The 22,283-nt window shown below is 45.8% G+C and overlaps 1 protein-coding gene across 1 annotated transcript in view; it reads left to right on the forward strand.

The window, feature by feature from the left end:
* The window catches only part of WDR66 (WD repeat domain 66), a 428,322-nt gene extending 408,576 nt beyond the window's left edge, over positions 1-19,746 (forward strand). Inside the window, exon 22 of the mRNA XM_030218324.1 lies at positions 13,144-19,746. Coding sequence (XP_030074184.1) covers positions 13,144-13,280 — 137 coding nt within the window. The 3' untranslated portion in view covers positions 13,281-19,746. The remainder of the gene's footprint in view (positions 1-13,143) is intronic.
* The last annotated feature ends 2,537 nt before the right edge of the window (positions 19,747-22,283 follow it).

Below are 22,283 nucleotides of genomic sequence, written 5' to 3' on the forward strand. Positions count from 1 at the left end.
AATAACAAGTAATATTGAATTACAATATACGTAGAAAAATCTTTTACCCTCTTGTATTAGACCACCATACAGAGAAGACTAATCCATATATCTCAGGAGACAATTATAAACAAAGAAATATGTAAAAGCAATTGCTTAACACTAAATCCACTTAAATTTTTCTTCTTTATAAACCCATGGTCAAGTTGCTTTTCCCAACTAGGTTCGTAATACTTGTTTCTGTTCGATAAATTGCTTTAAATGTTCAGGCTTAAAGAAAAGATATTTATCCCCATATTTTTAACATTGCATTTGCAAGGATAGTTTAAGTTAAATGTTGCATCCAAAGCTACTGTAGCAGTTCTTAGAGCTAAGAAGTCCTTCCTCCTAAGTTGGGTCTGTTTAGTCACATCTGGGAATACCCAGATTTTCCCTCCATAAAATGGTACTTGTAAATTCTTTAAAGCCATTTTTCTAACTGCTTCTAAGTCCTGATGGAAAATAAATGATACTAATAGTGTTTGTCTTTCCATTATAGCTGTTGATAAGGAAGTATCTAATAATTCTGATACATTCAGTTCTCCTTGTGGTTGTGCAATCTGTTGTTCTTCTCTTTATTCTTTTTCGTTGGTAAATAATATATCTTGTTTAGGGGTGGTATATTTTCAGGCAAAAATTTTAAGTTTTCAACCAAATATCTTTTAAAGATTTCTTGAGGAGAGTAAACTGATGTTCTTGGAAAATTTAACAACCGGAGATTCAATCTACGATTATAATTTTCAATCTACGATTATAATTTTCAAAAGTTTCCAATCTATTGTGTATCAGAGTATTGTCTTTAATAAGTTTCAGTGAAATTTCTCTCAGTTTTATATTTTCCTCTGTTATAGAATTTACTTTCTCATTTATCTCTACTTTCATCTTTGCAAATGTTTCAGTCAATTCTTGAACATTTTTCGATAAAGTTTCTACTTTACCCGTGGAAGTTTTCACAGCTTGGTCCACATTCTGGAGCGTTTCCCAAATAGCTTCCAGAGTAACCTTCGCCGGAGAAGCCTTAGTTGTTCCTGTTCTCGACGCCATTACGGCGGTTACAACCTCAGTTGGAATAGAGGTATCAGCTGATAACCCAGCGGTAGAGCCCCGACACGGCGCTCCTAACTCCGACTTACGGTTCAGGAAAGCTTCATTCCCACTGAATGCAGCTGGTTGCGGAGGTGGGGGTCTAACCAGAGGGGACAACAACGTGTCCTGCCCCTGAATCTCGGCGTCTCCTTGCGCCGTCGAGTCAACGGGGTCTCCGGTCACTATGGAAGTGGATTGCCTCGTTATGAAACCTCAAGAGTTTGCTGGATCGGCGTTGATGTTAGTGTCGGCGGGGCTCCGACTCTAACGGCTCCCTTCCTCTTATGCGGCATATCAACCAAGAAAAAAGACAGAGACAAAGTTTTTCGCTACTATAGCAAGAAAAAAGAGGATATCTCCAGCAGACTGAGGTGAGTCATTCACGAGGGATCGTTCGTGCCGCCATCTTGATCAGCCTCCTCAAGACAAAAGTTTTTAAAGTTGTTTTTTTTCGGGGTGGTAGGTGGTTAGTGACCACTGGGGGAGTCGGGGGAGGTCATCCCCGATTCCATCCGGTGGTCATCTGGTCATTTAGGGCACATTTTTATGGCTTGGTCGTAAAAATGAAAAGGACCAAGTAAAGTCCCTCAAGTGTTCGTCAGGGATGCCCTTCTTTTTTCCATTATCGCTTGAGGACGCCCATCTGTTAGTCACATCCCAGTCCCGCCTTCGCTATGCCTCCAACATGCCCCCGGGAACCTTGGTCGTCCCCGCGACGGGAAGCAGTTATGGACGCCCAAAATCGGCTTTCGATTATGCCGATTTGGGCGACCCTGAGAGAAGGACACCCATCTCCCGTTCCTTGTCACTTGCAGCAGATGAATCCAGGAACTAGTGGGTTAAGTCCGCCTACCAGCAGGTGGAGATAGAGATAAACAAACTGAAGGCAGTGATGCCAGACGGCCAGCTCCTTCCTCAGTTAGTATGTCTTTATCTCAGCAGGTGGTGGACGGCTTTTTCTCTAGCTCCTGGGCCCAAGGCCTCTGAGGGTGCTCCTGGGCTGGTGGCCAGTTTGAGATGGGGGTGGCGGACTGGTGGTGTCCCCTTTGGCAGCATACGCAGTTGCTGGGTCCCTGCTGCACCTCAAATTCCCTCTGAACAGGCTTTTGCTGTTCCTTTCCTTCCCTGTTTGTTTCTGCCTCATCACTAAAAAAAAAGAAAAAAAATAGAGAGAGAACCATAGAATTTTTTATGGTGGATTTCGCTTGATTCTCTAGTGAGAGATTCCAATCGATTGTTACTCCGAGGATTTTCAGATTGTCTACAATAGGAAGGGTGTGGCCTGGGATGTTGATATTTGTGGGTTTGTTTGTGTTATATTGTGATGAGATTGTGAGACAATGTGTTTTTTCTGTGTTGAGTTTTAGTTGGAATGCGTTTGCCCATGAGTCCATGATGTTCAAACTGATTATTTTATTGGAGATTTCTGCCAGGTCGTGTTTGTAGGGGACATCTGCATATATAAATGGGTTGAGGCCTTGGTTGGCTAAGGACTTGGCTAGTGGGGTCAAGGTCATCATGACGTTGAAAAGGATCGGTGATAGTGGTGATCCTTGTGGTACTCCGCAGTCTGGTTGCCAAGGTGATGATATGTTTGTACTATCTTTCACTTGATAGGTTCTAGTGGTTAGGAAGCCCTTGATCCATTTGAGTATGTTTCCACTGATTCCAAAGTTGTCAAGGAGTCTTAGTAGTATGTTATGATTGACCATGTCGAATGCACTGGACATGTCAAATTGTAGTAGAAGTATGCTTTTACCTATTGCTATTTCCTGCTTGAATTTAGTTAAGAGGGTAAGTAGTACTGTTTCGGTGCTCTGTAAGGGACGGAATCCTGATTGTGATTTGTGTAGTATAGTGAATTTGTCTAAGTAGTCATTAATTTGTTTGTTTACCAAGCCTTCCATTAGTTTGACTACCAGTGGGATGGATGCTGCTGTACAATAGTTGATGCAGTGATGTGCATTGGGGGTGCCTGCGCCTGCCATGCCTTCCGCTGTGGCCCCACCTGGCCCTCAGTCACCCAGGCCAGCTCTCCCTCAATGTCGGTGGAGGAAGCTTCGCCGGAGTTGAGTCAGGAGCCAACTCCTCGACACTGTTCTCAAGGACACTGTTCTCAAGGACATGGGTCCTCCACATCGAGGTGGGCCCGGTCTCGGACATCCGTGAGGGAAGTGCTGTCCAATACTGAAGAGGAGCACTCATGGAAATCAAAAGAGGATCCCAGGTACTTTTCTTCCAGTGAGTCCTATGGAATCCCTTCTGAGCCTTCCCCTCCACCTGAAAGGAGACTGTCTCCAGCTGAGAGTCTCTCCTTCACCTCCTTTGTACAGGAAATAGCGGAGGCCATTCCATTCCCTGTAGAAGTGGAGGATGAGCCCAGGGCCAAGATGCTCAAGGTCCTGGACTACACCTTTCCACCTAAGGAGGCAGTGACGGCTCCTCTCCATGAGATACTCAAGGCAGTCCTCGTTAGGAACTGGATGTCCCCTCTGTCCCTGTGGTCCCCAAGAAGATTGATTCCCAGTATCAGAGCCACGGGGAACCTGGGTTGGTGAGGTCTCAGTTACCCCACAACTCCATGGTGGTAGATGCCACTCTCAAAAACAGGAGTACTAGGGACTATGCCTCGGCTCCCCCAGGTAGAGAACGCTGGACTCTTTTGGGAGAAAGATGTATCAAACCACTATGCTCATCGCCCGTATTCAGGTTTACCAGCTCTTCACGCAGCCGAGCCATTTCACCAGTTGGTCAAGCAGCAGAAGGTGTATCGCAAGTTCTTGGCCAGGGGCACTTACGACACTTTTGGCGTGGAATCCAGAATCTCTGCCTAGGGTATAGCAATGCGCAGACTCTCATGGCTGTGTGTTTCTGACCTGGACCATTCGGTCCAGCAGAGAATGGTGAATGCCCCTTGCTGGGGGGATAATCTATTTGGAGAGAAGGTCGGTGGTCACTGACCAAAAAGCATACTGAGGCTATGTCTTCTGTCTCCCGCTGGAGTCTTCGGCAGCCACCTCCTCATCCAGGAGGTATTTTGGTGGGTCGCGGAGCGCTCCCTATATCTACTCTAGACGTAGGTACACCCCTGCGGCTCGCCAGCCTGTTCAGGCTCAGCCCCAGCGCGCTCATTCTCATCAACAGTGTATGCTTAAGGTCCCTGCTGTTCCCCAGCAAAAGCAAGGGATGAGCTTTTGACTGGCTCCAGAAGAACATAGTCGCAGTCAAAGTATCCGTCCTGGACAACTTGCCGGTTGGAGGGAGGTTAAAATTTTTTCACCAAAGGTGGCCTCTTATAACCTCCGACCAGTGGTTAGGATACACCTTCAATTTGTTATCCAAACCTCCAAATTGCCCACTGAGAGCTCATTCATTCAGCTGTCAGCACAAGCAGGTACTTGCAGAGGAACTCTCCGCCCTTCTAAAGGCCCAAGTGGTCGAATCCGTTCCACCAGGGGAAGAAGGGAGGGGATTCTATTCCAGGTACTTCCTTGTACAGAAAAAGACAAGGTGATGCGTCCCAACCTAGACCTAAGGGCCCTGAACAAATTCCTAGTCCGAGAAAAGTTCAGGATGGTTTCCCTGGGCACCCTTCTTCCTATGATTCAGGAAAACGATTGGCTATTCTCTCTGGACTTAAAGGATGCATACAGTCATATTCTGATCTTCAATTTCAGCTGGGAACACTTCACATTCAGTACCGCGTATTGCCCTTTGGCCTCGCATCAGCTCCCATGGTTTTTACGAAATGTCTAGCGGTAGTCGCAGCGTCGCTACGCAGGCTGGGAGTGCATGTGTTCCATTATCTCGACGATTGGCTGGTGAAGAGCACCTTGGAGGATGTGGGAGTCAATGCGGATGACTATTCAGGTGCTGGAACTTCTAAGGTTCATAATAAACTATCCCAAGTCCCATCTCCATCCAGTTCAACAGTTGGTTTATAGGAGCCCTGCTCCATACGAAGAATGTCCGAGCCTTCCTCCCAGAGGTGCGTGTGGACAACCTTCTCTCCCTAATGTCCAAGGTTCGAGCATTGCAGCAGGCCACAGCTCGGCAGATGTTGAGATTGTTGGGCCACATGGCTTCCACAGTATATGTTACACCCGTGGCACATTTTCACATGAGGTCTGCTCAATGGTCCCTGGCTTCTCAGTAGTATCAAGCCAAGGGAAGTCTAGAGGATGTCATCCAATTGTCCCTGGAGCTTGTGTACTCTTTTCAATGGTGGACAATTCAGTCCAATCTGACTTTGGGATTACCATTCTAAATACCTTAGCCGCAAAATGTGTTGACGACGGATGCATTTCTCCTGGGGTGGGGAGTTCACGTAGATGGGCTTCACACCCAAGGAGTTCGGTCCCTTCAAGAAACGAATCTTCAGATCAATCTCCTGGAGCTTTGAGCGATCTGGAACGCTCTAAAGGCTTTCAGAGATCAGCTGTCTAATCAAATTATCCTAAATCAGGTTGCAATGTATTACACCAACAAGCAGGGGGCCATCGGATCTCGCCCTTTGTGTCAGGAAGCTGTCCAGATGTGGCTTTGGGCACGCCGTCACGGCATGTTTCTCCAAGCCACTTATCTGGCAGGCTTAAACAACAGTCTGGCCGACAGGTTGAGCAGGATAATGCAACCTCACGAGTGGTCACTGAACATGGGCATTGTCCGCAAGATCTTCCAAGCGTGGGGCACCCCTTCGGTGGGTCTTTTTGCCACTCAGATCACAAGGTCCCTCAGTTCTGTTCCAGGCTTCAGATGCCTTCCTTCTTCATTGGGGGACAAACCTTCTGTATGCGCATTCTCCAATACCTTTAGTGGGAAAGACTTTGTTGAAACGCAAGCAAGACTGCGGAACCATGATTCTGATTGCACCGTACTGGCCACGTCAGGTTTGGTTCCCTCTTCTTCTGGAATTGCCCTCCAAAGAACCGTGGAGATTGGAATGTTTTCCGACCTTTATCACACAGAACAAGGGGTTGCTTCTACATACCAATCTCCAATCTCCAGTCTCTGGCTCTCATGGCCTGGATGTTGAGAGCCTAGAATTTGCTTCCTTGGATCTTTCAGAGGGTGTCTCCCGAGTCTTGCTTGCTTCCAGGAAAGATTCCACTAAGAGTTGTTATTCTTTTAAATGGAGGAGGTTTGCTGTCTGGTGTGACAGCAAGGCCATAGATCCCCTTTCTTGTCCTACACAGACTCTGCTTGAATACCTTCTACACTTATCTGAGTCTGGTCTTAAGACCAACTCCATAAGGGTTCACCTTAGTGCTATTAGTGCTGATCATCAATGTGTAGAAGGTAAGCCTATGTCTGGACAGCCTTTAGTTGTTCGCTTCATGAGAGATTTGCTTTTGTCAAAGCCCCCTATCAAACCTCCACCAATGTCATGGGATCTCAATGTCGTTCTTACCCAGCTGATGAAAGCTCCTTTTGAGTCACTGAATTCCTGCTATCTGAGGTATTTGACCTTGTTGGCTGTTACTTCAGCTCGTAGGGTCAGTAAGCTTCAGGCCTTAGTAGTGGATGCACCTTATACTAAGTTTCATCACAATAGAGTAGTCCTCTGCATGCATCCTAAGTTCTTTCCGAAGGTGGCGTCGGAGTTCCATCTGAACCAGTTGATTGTCTTGTCAATATTTTTTCCCTGTCCTCATACCCACCGTGGCAAAAGCAGCTTGCACATCTTGGACTGCAAGAGAGCGTTGGCCTTTTACATAGAACAGATGAAGCCCTTCAGACAGTCCACCCAGTTGTTTGTTTCTTTTGATCCCAATAGGAGAGGAGTCGCCATCAGTAAACACACAATTTCCAGTTGACTAGCAGATTGCATTTCCTTTGCTTATGCCCAAGCTGGGCTGACTTTGGAGGGTCATGTCTCCGCTTATAATGTCAGAGCCATGGCTGCGTCGGTATCCCACTTGAAGTCAGCCTCCATTGACGAGATTTGCAAAGCTGTGACATTCACATCTTATTACTGCCTTGAGCAGGATACCCGACGTGACAGTCGGTTTGGGCAGTCAGTGTTGCAGAATCAGTTTGGGGGTCTACAATCCAACTCCACCCTCCTAGGCCTCTTTTTATTCTGTTCAAGGTTGCACTCTCAACTAGTTTGTTTATAGTTTCAGGTTAATCTACGATACATCCTCGCCGTTGCAAGGCCCAATTGACCACTGTTTGTTGTGTTGGGTGAGCCATGATGCTAGGTATATAGTAACATAGTAGATGACGACAGAAAAAGACCTGCATGGTCCATCCAGTCTGCCCAAGACAAACTCATATGTGTATACCTTACCTTGAATTTGTACCTGTCCTTTTCAGGGCACAGACCATATAAGTCTGCCCAGCAGTATTTCCCGCCTCCCAACCACCAGTCCCGCCTCCCATCACCGGCTCTGGTACAGACTGTACAAGTCTGCCCTCCCCTATCCTCGCCTCCCAACCACCACCCCCTCTTCCCCCCACCTGCTCCGCCACCCAATTTCAGCTAAGCTTCTGAGGATCCATTCCTTCTGCGCAGGATTCCTCTATGCATATCCCACGCATGTTTGAACTCCGTTACCGTTTTCATCTCCACCACCTCCCGCGGGAGAGCATTCCAAGCGTCCACCACCCTCTCCGTGAAAAAATACTTCCTGACATCTTTCCTGAGTCTGCCCCCCTTCAATCTCATTTTATGTCCTCTCGTTCTACCGCCTTCCCATCTCCGGAAAAGAGTCGTTTGCAGATTAATACCTTTCAAATATTTGAACGTCTGTATCATGTCACCCCTGTTCCTCCTTTCCTCCAGGGTGTACATGTTCAGGTCAGCAAGCCTCTCTTCATACGTCTTGGAATGTAAATCCCATACCATCCTCGTAGCTTTTCTTTGCACCGCTTCCATTTTTTTAACATCCTTCGCAAGATACGGCCTCCAAAACTGAACACAATACTCCAGGTGGGGCCTCACCAACGTCTTATACAGGGGCATTAAAACCTCCTTTCTTCTGCTGGTCACTCCTCTCTCTATACAGCCTAGCAATCTTCTAGGTATTCCCCACTTGTGAGACTTGGAAGCCTGCTTGTCCTCAGAGAAAGTGAAGATACTTACCTGTAGCAGGTATTCTCTGAGGATAGCAGGCTTCACATTCTCACAATCCCACCCACCTCCCCTTGGAGTTGTTTCTTCATAATTTGTTTCTTTTTTATGCTATTGTATTAAACTGAAGTGGATGTGCTTCAAGTGGGAAGGCGCTCTACGCATGCGCAATGGAACACAGCTTACACCCCAGAAGGCTCTTGAAATTTTTTCTATACTAGCTAATGTGCCAAATCCTGGTCAACACAGATCGCCTACCCACTTGTGAGAATATGAAGCCTGCTGTCCTCAGAGAATACCTGCTACAGGTAAATACCTTCGCTTTTCTCCAATTCGTTTTAAATTTACTACTTTGTAACTTCATTGCATGCCCCGTAGTCCTAGTATTTTGGGAAAAAGTAAACAAGCAATTCACGTCTATCTGTTCCATTCCACTCATTATTTTATATACCTCTATCATATCTCTCCTCAGCCATCTTTTCTCCAAACTGAAGAGCCCTAGCCATTTCAGCCTTTCCTCACAGGGAAGTTGTCCTATCCCCTTTATCATTTTCTTCACCCTTCTCTGTACCTTTTTCTAATTCCACTATATCTTTTTTGAGATGCGGTGACCAGAATTGCACACAGTATTCAAGGTGCGGTCGCACCATGGAGCGATGCAAAGGCATTATAACTTCCTTGTTTTTATTTTCTATTCCTTTCTTAATAATACCTAACATTCTATTTGCTTTCTTTTTCACTGCAGCACACTGAGCAGAGGGTTTCAAAGTATCGTCAACAATAATAAGGGGTCATAGTGCAATCCGCAAGTCCAAATGTAAGAGACCTAACGCATAAGCTGTTGCCAGAATACCACTATCACAGGATAGGTCCAGAACATGTGACCCAATGTCACTCCAGATGTTCCACATTTCATGCAAACACCTGTAGAAGAAAGGCCCAAATGGAAGGCATGACGTGGTGCCACATGTAGCCGAAGAGCAAATTTGTACAAAAGTTCCCAGTAGGCAGAGGCTCTAGTCTGAGACCTGATCGAGAGTACGTGTGTTTTGAACTTTGCTGCTGACAAATTTATATGAAGATCTCTACTCCACAAATTAGCCAAGCGTGCATAGTCAAGTTCAGGAAGGGAGTGCTGTGGGTCAGTCAATACCACAAGTATGTCATCCACAAAAGCAAGGGTTTTAATATAATGGTATAATACCTGGACCCTCGGGACATCCCCACTCAACTTCAGGACATGAAGCAAGGGCTCCAAAGAGAGTAAAAACAAAAGGGGGGAAGCGGACACTCCTGCCTTCTGCCCCGAGCAATAGGAAAGGAACCCGTCCGCATTCCATTTACCAAAAAGGAGACATGAGGTTTTAACAACCCTAGTCAGAAGTCGTCTGGATTAGTTCCCAAAGCGATAGAAACGATATTTCCAATATAAGGTACTACAATTCGCTCAATCTTGTAGGAGGAAGTTCATGGCAACATGTGCAGCATGCAGCTGCACCTGCATCCTCTTTGCCAGGGTTGGGTTACACATAAAGGCTTGCTTTGCCTTCTGGAGTTGTCTTTCCAACAACAGCACTCCTGTGGCCAGTCATTTTTTGGGGGCCGATATGTAATTTATTTATTTGTTGCATTTGTATCCCACATTTTCCCACCTTTTTGCAGGCTCAATGTGGCTTACATATTACCGTTAACAGTGTTAGCCAATTCCGGTCTGAACAAATACATGGTGTGAATGAATACAAGGTGATATTGTGGTAGATAAGGTACATGTATGGTAGGTACAATTGGGGGGGGGGGGGGGAATTTAGGGAGGGAGGGGGAGGAGTCAGTTAATGTCCATTACGTTCTTTGATTACATTGTGTCGCAGGTGCCCATGTATTTTTTATGTTGGGTCGGTGGGGTATGCTCTTTTGAACAGGTCTGTTTTTAGTACTTTCCGGAATTTAAGGTGGGCTGGCATAGTTTTTACTATTTTTGGCAGTACGTTCCATAGTTGTGCGCTTAAGTAGAAAAAGCTAGATGAATAAGTGGGTTTGTATTTTAGTCCTTTGTTGCTTGGGTAGTGGAGGTTTAGGTATGATCGTGCAGATTTTGTGGTGTTTCTAGTTGGCAGGTCAATAAGATCTGTCATGTATCCAGGTGCTTCACCGTAAATAATTTTATGAACAGTTGTGCAGATTTTGAAGGTGATACGTTCTTTGATTGGTATCCAATGCAGTTTTTCTCGGAGTGGTTTGGTGCTGTCAAAACGTGTTTTTCCAAATATAAGCCTGGCTGCTGTGTTTTGGGCGGTCTGAAGTTTTTTAATGATTTGATATTTGCATCCCGCATAGATTCCATTACAGTAGTCTGCGTGGCTTAGTACCATTGATTGTATCAGGTTACGAAATATTTCCCTCGGGAAAAATGGTTTCACGCGTTTGTAAGTGATAATATCCCTATGCAGCACCGCCTTAGTTGTTGACTAAAAAATGGAGGGTTGATCTGCATGTCCCTCATTGTAACACACATATTCAGCCCACCTGTTGTGGAAATATTTCTGGAACACAAGGACTCTGTAGAGGTAGGAGGGAAATTGCCATCCCTTCGAAACAGGAGCCTCCACATCTATCCACACTAATGCATGGTTGGAGACCTCTGGGCCTATAACGGCCATGACAACTTAGGGGAAAAAAGCTGAATTATTTAGATTAACAGAACATGCATTACTTTCCATTTCTTACAGTCACTCCTCCAGAATAAGTTTCTAAGAAGTCAGTGGCCAGGTTTTCTGCCATTGTTGTTCCTGTACATGTGCCATGTTGAATCTGGGTTTAGCATGCAGGAAAGTCCTTTATTAAGATGCACTGTGCCCAAATTCTAATGTAAAAGGGCCCCTTGAGTAGGTGATTGTGTCTTTACCAGTGCATGCATTATCTGAGCCAGGAATACATATTAACTGAAAAGATTGCCAGTCTAGCTTTTCTGGCACACAGTTCTTCTCTACCGAAGCCACCTGTGTCGTTTAAGCAGGTAAGAATTGGCCCCTGTATTTTTATTATACAAAATCTTGATCAGCAGTAATGCATGCCTTCTTGGTATCTATATTGGATGTTAGTTATATAAAAATGCTAATATGGCAGTCACTGGACAAAATTTTACTCATGGCCAGAGTTACTTTCAGTGCCCCCTTTCCTTATGGGCATGTATGTTAACAGACTCAGACTGACTCCTCAAAATGGTGATTTGTATTCTCACGGACTCAGTCTGACTCCTCAAAAGGGTGATTTGGTACCCTGGATGGTCATCCCTGTTTGCCCATTCCTTATGACAGTTTTAAATGCTTGCATCATATCTGTTCACCATCGCATTGAATTAGCTCTTTATAATGCTGACAGATTATCTATCTTGGGTCCAGTAATTAGTTCAGTTAAAGCAAAATCTTCAGACTGTTTTTAGAGTTTTCTAGCTCTCAAACATATAAGAACATTTTTATAGAACATATGTTAACAATTTTCATATTTTCATATTTTTCAAGGCAACCTCTGCGGCGCTCATTGCCACAAATGTAAATCTGGCAATGTAACTAGCGCCCACTTCTTCATCGGTTCAGCCGATTTTCTTAATTTTTAGATTTTAAGCTCTTTTATTTTCTTATCAATTAAATTACTTATCTTTTCTTTTACAATCAGACATGCATGTTTCGCTCTGCACCGAGCTGTGTCAAGGGCTGTCCCCTATAATAGAAAACCCAATATGTTAATACACTTTCCCAGCAATTAGAAAACCTTCCTTCATAAGTTTTCAAAACCTAGGCAGTTTTAAAATTCCTAAACATAAAAAACTCTTACCTATAGTCTCTCCCAGCATCAGCTCTACTTTATTTTACCAGGTTAACCCCTTCCTAAGATGGCGTCGGCGTTCTACTCTCTTACTTAAATATTTTAATTATCTCTGACATCATGGATCCTCCCCTAGGCTCAATTGGACACTAGAAGCTGAAATCTAGCTGATCTAACTAATTAACGACGCCCATTCTAGCTCAGCATTTAAGCCGGCCGGTGATACCATATTTAAAGAAAAAATGTAGAATTGTTCATGATAATTTAATAGCTTTTTAACTGAGCCTCCCTCCTCCCCTGGCCCTACACACTCCAGGATTCGCCAACGTATCTCATCAACCGTATGATTATTATCTAGCCAATGGGCTACTAAAGGTGCCTGCATATTCTGAGTATATTCTGATATCATGGATCCTCCCCTAGTGTCCAATTGAGCCTAGGGGAGGATCCATGATGTCAGAGATAATTAAAATATTTAAGTAAGAGAGTAGAACGCCGACGCCATCTTAGGAAGGGGTTAACCTGGTAAAATAAAGTAGAGCTGACGCTGGGAGAGACTATAGGTAAGAGTTTTTTATGTTTAGGAATTTTAAAACTGCCTAGGTTTTGAAAACTTATGAAGGAAGGTTTTCTAATTGCTGGGAAAGTGTATTAACATATTGGGTTTTCTATTATAGGGGACAGCCCTTGACACAGCTCGGTACAGAGCGAAACATGCATGTCGGGCAGTTGAACCCCTTGGTCTGATTGTAAAAGAAAAGATAAGTAATTTAATTGATAAGAAAATAAAAGAGTTTAAAATCTAAAAATTAAGAAAATCGGCTGAACCGATGAAGAAGTGGGCGCTAGTTACATTGCCAGATTTACATTTGTGGCAATGAGCGCTGCTGAGGTTGCCTTGAAAAATATGAAAATTGTTAACATATGTTCTATAAAAATTTTCTTATATGTTTGAGAGCTAGAAAACTAAAAACAGTCTGAAGACTTTGCTTTAACTGAATTAATTACTGGACCCAAATTTGACTGAGATAGTTGCTAGGACTTGTATGGGACTGGTGTGCAGTTTTTTTTTAATTAGCCACGATTTAGATTATCTATCTTGCCATATCCAAAGGATTCATTGCTTTATTATTTTTTCCCAGGTGCATCAGCTTTCCTTGAAAAAGAAATTCCTAAAGAAATCACTGCAGATATATTTGCTACTAAAATCCTTGATTTGCCTATTCCTGCATCAAAGTCAGATACTACTGAAGACCAGATGGAAAAAAACAGTGTCTAGCGTGATATCTGTGAAAAGCAGCTAAAGTGCTCCCATTTTTCCCCACAAAAAGATGTTTCTTTCTGCACTTTAATTTTTTCTAAAATAGTCAAGAACTGGATTTTTACTGGTATCTCAGTCAGTGATTTGAATGGAGGTAGTATATGAGCGATGAGTGTCATCACTCTGTTCACAAAGCATGAACTAGCACAAAATTAAATTTCCTTGTCAGCCCTCCAGATCGGTCCAGCTGCTGACTCATGGGTTATATTTGCCAACCAGAAGATGAAAAGTGAGAACACAATTTCTGAGGAGTGTATAACAGCCATGTGCCACCTCATAGCCAGCCAGTATGTTCTCAGTTTCCAGCAGATGGTGGTCGAGCAGTCTGTGCAGTCTGCAGTCAGTCTGATAGAGGAGTGGTTGCCTGTGGTGCGATTTTTGGTCTTCAGTTTTCGAAAGAAACTTTCTCAAGACAGTTCTCTCCGTTTTTCTTTTTTTTCTTTATTTTTTTGTTACTTTCTAAGGATTGTGGTCTGCAGGGTCCGCTGTGTACCCTAGGGTGTAAACCTGGGTGGCTGGGTCCTTCCCCTGCTACCCCCGTCTGCCAGGAGGAATTGTGTGCCTCGGCCCCAGTTCTGCCAGGTGCCTTGAGTGCCTTCCCGCGCATTTCAGCAACTGCTCCTCTGTTGAAAAAAACCCAAAAACAAACCCAAAGATGAACACTTACACCACTACTGCGGTCAGCTGGCAGTGTTTTCATGGAGCCAGTTCAGGTTGGCGCCTTACCTTGTGGGGGCCTTCCTGCCTGCATAGTGTGTGCTTTAAATCCTCCATGGGATATAAGCAGACATTCAGGGATTGGCTGGGTCTTGTGCAGGTGGGTGCGTGAAGTCTTCCCATCTTCACCACTGCGGGTCCTGCAGAAAATGCAGCTTGGAGTCTCCCACTGCGAAGTGCCACTTCTGTGGTGAGCCCAGACAGGAATCTGGGGGAGCGGTGTCTGATGGTTTGGCTGGCGCAGCAACAGATTCGGAGCTGGTGGCAGGTTCTTCTGTGGCGGGAAGCCTCACAGGCAGGCACCATCTCAGCAGCATCCCGCACTCTGCTTGGTCTGCTATTTTTGAGCCTGGAAAATCCTGCTTCAGCTCTTGCTTCAGAGAGTAGGAAGGGTGTCACTTGGGGGCTTTGGGTTTTTCCCCAGAGCTCACTTGGGCTCTGTTTAGAGCGTGGCAGTCAGGGGAGCCTCAAGGGACCTCCTTGGTGTCTGTGTCTGCTGCTGCTGCTGAGGGTAATGTGATTCAGGGGTCAGCCCCACACCCTCCAAAGCATCCATGGTTGTTGGGCTGCGAGGAAGGCCTATAGAATGTGTTTTCACACTCCTCCGAGGAGGAGCTTAGTAGCTCAGAGAGGATGTTCTGGCTCTCCTGGGATTAGAGGATGAGTAGAATGTGCCCATGGAGGGATCCCTCTGTGGCTCGGTATTTCACTATGATGAGCTGACAGCTTATCTCCCAGGTCTATATGGTCCTTCGTTTTGACGAGGACCTGGTGGTGGAAGTCATCAACCCCCAAAGACCCCTATGAATCAGGAACTCCAGGACATGGTCTTGGCAGAGTGGTCCTCTCCAGATTCTCCTTGAAGGATTCAACGCACCATGCCAAAGATGTACCCAATTCTGGCTTCGGACCGGGAGTTGCTGCACCTTCCTACAATGTATGCCCTGGTGACAGTGGTCACAAAGAGGACTACTATTCTGGTGGATGGTGGTGTGGCCCTCCATGATCCTTGGGATCAGAAGATGGAGTTACTGCTTAAGAAAAGTTTTGACCTTTCTGCGCTGGCCTTACTGGCCACCTTGTGTGGGGGCCTGGTAACTTCTGCCTGTTTCCGCTGGTTTGAGAAGATGAAGATGACCCTTTGGGGGACAGATCGTTGGTTGATCAGGAGGTTGCCAAGTTAGAGATGGGCTCTTTTTTTGGCGGACGCCCTCTATGATCTCCTCTGGGTGACATCTAAGAGCGTGGCTCTGGCGGTGGCTGCCCGTAGAGCCCTTTGGCTTCGGGGTTGGTCAGCCAATGTGGTGTCCAAGGCTAAGTTCTGTTCCCTGCCCTTTAAAGGATCCATGCTTTTTGGGGAGGAGCTGGATAAGTTGGTTAAGGGCTTAGGAGAGGCCAAGGTCCCGAATTTACCGGAGGATCATCCCAAGGTGGGGGTTTGCTCCGGATCTACTCGGGGCCGGCTCCGGGATGTGCAGTGCTATCGAGCCAGTCTCAGACCTCCCAATGAAGGGATTCTGGACCCTCCTCTGCCCGCACTGGGAGCCAGGCTTTATTTTTTTAATCAGAGGTAGGCCCTGATTATGCAGGACTGTTGGGTCCTTAAGGTGGTGCGAGATGGCTATGCTTTGGAGTTTGAGTGGCCGCTTCCTGACCTGTTTCTGGAGTCTCCTTGTTGGACTCTGTGGAAGATCGCAGCCATCCATTCCAACTTGCAAAGATTGTTATGCCTTCGAGTGATGGTTCCAGTACCTCAGCAGGAGCGCAGCTCCAGAGTCTATTCCATTTATGTTGTGCCCAAGACAGAGGATACCTTCCATCTGAGCCTTGATTTGAAGAGAGTGAACCACAGCTTGAAAGTGCTTCATTTTCATATGGAGACCCTTCATTCTATCATTGTCGCAGTCCAGCTGGGGGAGTTCCTCATGTTGCTGGACCTTTTGGAGGCTTATTTGCATATCCATATCCGCTTTGTGCATCAACGTTTCCTGAGGTTTGCAATGTTGGGCCAGCATTTTCAATAATGTGCCCTGCCGTTTGACCTGGCCATGGCTCCTCATTTGGTGATGGTGGTTGTGGCTGCGGCTTTGCGGAAAGAGGGTATTCTGGTTCACCTGGATGATTGGTTGAGTCGAGCCATATATTTTCAGGAACGCAAGCAGGCCACTGCACGTGTGGTGCAGCTGTTGGAGCATCTGGGTTGGGTGGTCAACCTGGTCAAGAGTCATCTGAGCCTGACACAGTCCATCGAGTACCTAGGGGTCCAGTTCGACACCCTGGTGGGGAGAGTGTTTATCCCGTTGCCCAGAGTCCAGAAGTTCAGGCTCAGATTCAGGATCTTTTGTCTCTCCAGCCCGCCTGTACCTGCAGGTGTTGAGCTCCGTGACAGCCTCCTTGGAAGTAGTCCAGTGGACGCGGGCTCACATGCAGCCGTTGCAACAGGTGTTGTTGGCGAGATGGTCACCACAGGAGCAGGACCTGAATGTGCGGCCGCCACTCAGAAGTCCGGTCCAGTGCAGTCTCCGTTGGTGGCTGGGACTCTAGCAACTTGCTCAGTGGCATAAGTCTGGCATTGCCTGACTGGATAGTGGTTACCATGGATGCCAGTCTCTTGGGCTGGGGAGCCCACTGCCTTGGCCATGTGGCTCATGGCCTCTGTTCGATGGAGGAAAGTCTGTGGTCCATCAGCCGGCTGGAGACCTGGGCTATTTTTCTGGCTCAGTCTTCCAGAGGCTTCTGGCAGGCAAGGCGGTCCAGGTGCTCTCTGATAACATCACGGCAGTGGGGTACATCAATCATCAGGGGGGTCCCAGGGTGCTCAGGTGGTGCAGGAGGCTTTGGTTCTGCTCTCTTGGCCAGAGTTTCATCTTCTGGACTTGTATACCCTTTATCTTCCATCATGTTTCTATGTATACAGCCCATGTGGTGGACGTGGACAATCTACAAGTGAATTTTCCAAAGCGGCACATTCCGGATCCCGCAGAGTGAAGTCTCCATCAGGAGGCCTTCAGCTCCGTGGTTTGGGCTTGGGGCTGTCTGATGATGGTTCTGATGGTGTCACTGCTTCTTCAGTTGCAGGAGGGAGCCTCTCACAGAAGGGATAGATGCATGGGTCCAAATGTGGCCATTGCACAGTCTTCTGTACGTGTTTCCTCCTTTACTGCTCATCAGTCGGGTCCTTCAGTAGATAGAGGGCCGTCCAGGCGAGGTGATCCTGATAGCTCCGGATTGGCCTCATTCGCCGTGGTACGGAGATCTGGTCCGTCTGACAATGGGGCCCTCACTTCCTTTCCAGGGCATGGACCGGCTGCTCTTCAGGGTCCAGTAGTCATGCCGAATCCATCTATTCTTGCTTACGCCTTGGCTTTTGAGCGGGCAAGGTTGAGGAAGAAAGGCTATTCACCAGCAGTGATTGCTACTATGTTGAAGTCTCGTCAGCAGTCCACTTCTCTAGCTGATGTGCGTGGAGGATCTTTAAGGCCTGGTGCCAGGACTCAGGAGATTTGCCTTTTCGGGCTTCGGTGGTGCAGCTGCTGGATTTTCTTCAAAGGTGTCTAGAGAAAGGTTTGGCCTTGTCCTCTCCGAAGGTTCAGGTCACAGCTTTGGCTTCTTTTTATGGTCCCCTGGAAGGAAAGTCCTCAGCCTCCCTGCTGGACATTCAGCGTTTCTTGAGAGCTGTGAAACTTCTCTGTCCTCCGTGTCATCCATTGGTGCTTCAGTGGGATCTCAATCTGGTCTTGTTGGCTCTGCTTTCTGCTGCTTTTGAGCCTTTGTCATCTGCTACACTCAAGAATCTCATGCTGAAGATGGTTTTCCTGGTAAAGGTCTTCCTGTGCCGGTCAGATTTCGGAGTTGCAGGCTTGTCATATAAGGAGCCTTTCTTGCAGGTCTTCAAGGAGAAGATAGTGCTTTGGCAGGTTCCCTCCTTTTTGCCTAAAGTGTTGTCCATCTTTCATGTCAATCAATCAGTGTCACTTCTGGTCCTCAGTGACCTGCATGAGGACAAGGACCAGCGGTGTCTTTTCTGTTTGGATGTTTGGCATCTGTTGGAGTATTTGTAGAGAATGGCGGACTTCTGGCGGTCCAACCATTTGTTTATCCTCTTTGAAGAACACAACAAGGGAGCTTCGGCTTCCAAGGTGTCTATAGCACACTGGCTCAAAGAAGCAGTTGCCTCAGCCTGTTTGGTCAAGGGACAGCGGATTCCTGGGCAGAGAGCAGCTTGGTTCCACCACTTGATATCTGTAAGGTGGCAGTGTGGTCATCGCTGCATTCTTTTGTTTCTCACTACAGGATTGATGTCCAGGCAAAACAGGATGCCACATTTTGTACGGAGTTCCTTTCCACAGGGTTGCACACTGCCACCCATAGCATGGTTACTGCTTTGGTACATCCCATGCATCAGTAGCTAGACCAGTCTGGAAGGCTGACAAAAAAGGTGAAATTAGGGCTTACCTGCTAATTTCTTTTCCTTTAGGCCCTCCAGACTGATCCAGCACCCACCCAGGCGTGTGAGGTTGATAGGGGGTGACTTCTGTCCCAGTTTCACTTCTTCTATGGAGGACTTATTTGCCTTTGAGCGAGACTTGTTTATAGTTCTTTGTTGAGGGTTGCTGTTATGTGCGGTTAAAACAGAGAGAAAAGAAAAAAAGGATAAGCACATCTTTATATAATGTCACCATGATCAGTGTAATATTCAGTGACTTCATGATGCAAGCTTGGGAGGCAACTGTGCACGGGAATTCTTGGTACTCAGCTTTGGTAGTTACATACTGGCTGGCTATGAGTGGCACATGGCTATTATACACTTCTCAGAAATTTTTTCTCCATCTGCTGATGGCCGAGCATAACCCATGCGCCAGCAGCTAGACCGGTTTGGGGGGCCTAAAGAAAAGGAAATTAGCAGATAAGCCCTAATTTCACTTTAGTTACCTAAGAAGTTCCACAAAACTAACACAGGAGCTACAAATAGCTCAATTTTTTTAATTTTTATTCTCTCCATTTTAGAGATCAACTGTAAAGTTTAAAAAAAAGAAACTGGAGACATATTATAGAAATAGAACTGCACCATTGTGCTTGCTAGATGCACTTCATCTTTTTGAAAGCTCTGGGAAAGCAGAGAGAAAATAATGTATTCTTTGTAAAGAATATGTCTTGAGTTACTGTGTCAGCTCTAATAACATGTCCCAAGTCAGCAGTTTGTTCAATGGAATATTAATATCTGATCAAAAATATAGTATTTTTGTCATAAAGGTTCATTGATTGCATGCCTTCCGAGTGTTGATATGTTTATGTCTGTGTTTCTTGCTTTTCAGTTATTAGACTGCAAGCTTTGAGAAACAAGGACTCTCTATTATGTGAGTTTGTAAAGCATATGTACATCTCTTGCCACTACACAAATGATGATAATAATCAATTCATAACTTTAGTCAAGATATTGAAGAAAAACAGACTTAAGAACTGTTCAACATGATTAGACCCAAGTTGTGGCATCTAGCAGAAATAACTGAATCCTGCCTTACTACAAATCATCAAGTCATTTCTAATCCAAAAGGCAGTTTAACAACTGTCTCCTCTTTGATGACCCAAGGATAGTGTATTGGTTTATTAGGGTAGAGTGTTGCTTGTAAAGCAGCTTGCACAGGGAATGTGCCCTTCAACCTTCTCTTATAGGAAAATTTCCCAGGCAGCAGAACACTTGCAAGCAGTCATGGAAGAAATACATTACATTAGCTTTTCTAATTTAATAAATATGATACTATTAAAGTCAATCAATTGTATTATTCAATCTGTTTATTTTTGGTCAGATATTTATTTATTTATCTATTGGGATTTATTAACCGCCTTTATGAAGAGATTCACCCAAGGCGGTGTACAGCAGGAACAGTTTAACAAAACTTACAATTTTGTTAACAGCATAACAATATTAAAATAACCAAGAATAACCATAAATACAAAAAATGAGGTAAGCTTGAAAACAGTAAATTGAAACCTAATAATAGAACTACCGTGAAACAGTATAAAAATTTTACACATTTAACAGCACTGGAATTCAAATACCAGAGTTTTAATACAATGTTAGTATAATAGTAATGATACATCTAATAAGCATGCATTAGAACATTCAACTAACTTTGATATGATACTAAAGAGTTTCTACAATATGGCTTACCATATAGCTGAGGGACCAAGAACAGACATATGATGGAAACAAGATGCGTGGTACAGAGTCAGTTGGCATAATCTGATGGTTAGCTAAACTCAAGGCAAGTTTGTTGTATAGTTAAGCAAGAGATAAGGAACTGATATGTTACAGTGTGTGTATTAATATGGGATAACTATGTACAATCCTCATCACCCAGAGCTCGTAGTAGGGTGTTGAACTATCTTTGAGAGGCCTTAGGGATCCTGATGTGGGAAATGAATCTCTTCTCAGGTTTTGGTGTTTGTTCAGATAGATAGATAGATAGATAGATAGATACAGGGCCGGTCTTAGGCAGAGGCGGCCGAATAGGGCCCCGCGCGGCGCACCTCAACTCTGCCTCTCCGACCCCCGCTCGCTCAGACCGCAACCAACCGCATGATCCAGCAATGATCCGATCCCGCTGCTCGCTCCGGACCGGATCGCGATCATCGCTCGCTCCTGCCACACCCCCCCCCCCCGCTAAGCCCGCCGACAGCTCCCGCTTCCCAGTCCCACTCCCAGGAGGCCAGGACGACGACAGTTGCAAGCAACTTGCAGCGTAGCGACGGCCTGCCCTGACCCGACAGACAGACAGTTGCAGCAGCCACAGGCACAACAGCTTTTCCCTTCCGCCTTCCCGCTCAATGTCCCGCCTTCTGATGATGAGGTACTTCCTGTTTCCGCGACTAGGGCAGGCGGGAGTCATTGAGCGGGAAGGGAAAAGGAGCTGGAGAGCGTGGTCGGAGGTGAGCAGCCATCGGGAAGGAGCTGGAGCGTCGTTCGTCGTGGTCGGAGCGAGGTGAGCAGCCAAAGCCAGCCATCCAAGGGAAAAGGAGCTGGACTGGTAGTTCTTTAAATTAGAAAAACTGTTGAAGTGTAAGCGGGCAAAATCGACCTTTCTGTCTGGAGGGAGGGTTTGCTGGAGAAATGAAGAACCTTCTTATTTGTTAAGGAGATCAGTTGGTGGGTTTCCCAAACTGTCTCCAGTCCACCCACGTGACGTTCCTTCTTCAGTATAATCCTGAAAGGTCTGGAAAACACATTGTCACTGTTGGTTCAACAGTAGGTATCATAGCCTGCAAAGAATTTAGTTTTCTCTAGAACCAGGACAACTCTGGAAACTCTGCACTGCTTAAAAAAAAAGCAAGCAGAAAAAAATGGAGCAGCCTAATGGCTAGTGCAGTAGCAGCCTGAGAATCAGGGGAACCTACTCCTGCCATAATTCTGTGCCAAATAATTTGAAATTATGTTCAAAACATTTGCAAATTCTACAAAATTCTGCACATTTTTTAAACAATATTTTTGCCATCCACCTTTGTTCCCAGTCCCCCTCTCCCTGTACAGATACCATCCATATTTATTTTTTCAAGTCCTCCATCCCTTCCTGCCTGCTGCACCCACACTTTATCCACCTTACAGCCCCCCCCTGTACCCACCCTTCATCCACCTTACAGTCCCCCTCCTTCCTCCATGTACACATATACCATTCATCTTTTTCCAGTCCCCCCAACCCCTGCACTCACTGATCCAGCACTGGAGGAGTACACATTGGAGCGGAGCTAGGGTGTGGTGGGGCGGAGCTATGATGGGGTGGGGCCCCACCAAATTGGTCTGCATAGGGCCCCGCACTTGCTAAGACCAGCCCTGGATGGATAGAGAGATAGAGAGATAGATAGATAGATAGATAGATAGATAGATAGATAGATAGATAGATAGATAGATATGAAATTGGTTTGGATGAAGGACTTCCAGGATGCCATGACCCGGAGCAGTTGCATGTAAGCAGGGCTGTCACTCTTTGAGCAACATATCCTTCTCATCCCCTAGCTCATTTTGGTCGGAAGACACAATTTGGATTCAGAAGGTGCTGGGACTCTCTCCAGGCAGTTTTCAGACAGTTTCAGCTGATTATGTCAGCAAAACCTTAGCTCAGAAAGAAAGATCATGCTAGGATCTCAGACTCCAAGATGACTTCTAGAAGACATTTAAGAGAAGGAACAGATTCCTGCTTGTTTTTCAGGCCCTCTCCTCCAGCTCCCGTAGTCTTGTTCTCAATGAGC

Source organism: Microcaecilia unicolor, chromosome 11, assembly GCF_901765095.1.
Source record: "Microcaecilia unicolor chromosome 11, aMicUni1.1, whole genome shotgun sequence".
Taxonomy (NCBI): domain Eukaryota; kingdom Metazoa; phylum Chordata; class Amphibia; order Gymnophiona; family Siphonopidae; genus Microcaecilia; species Microcaecilia unicolor.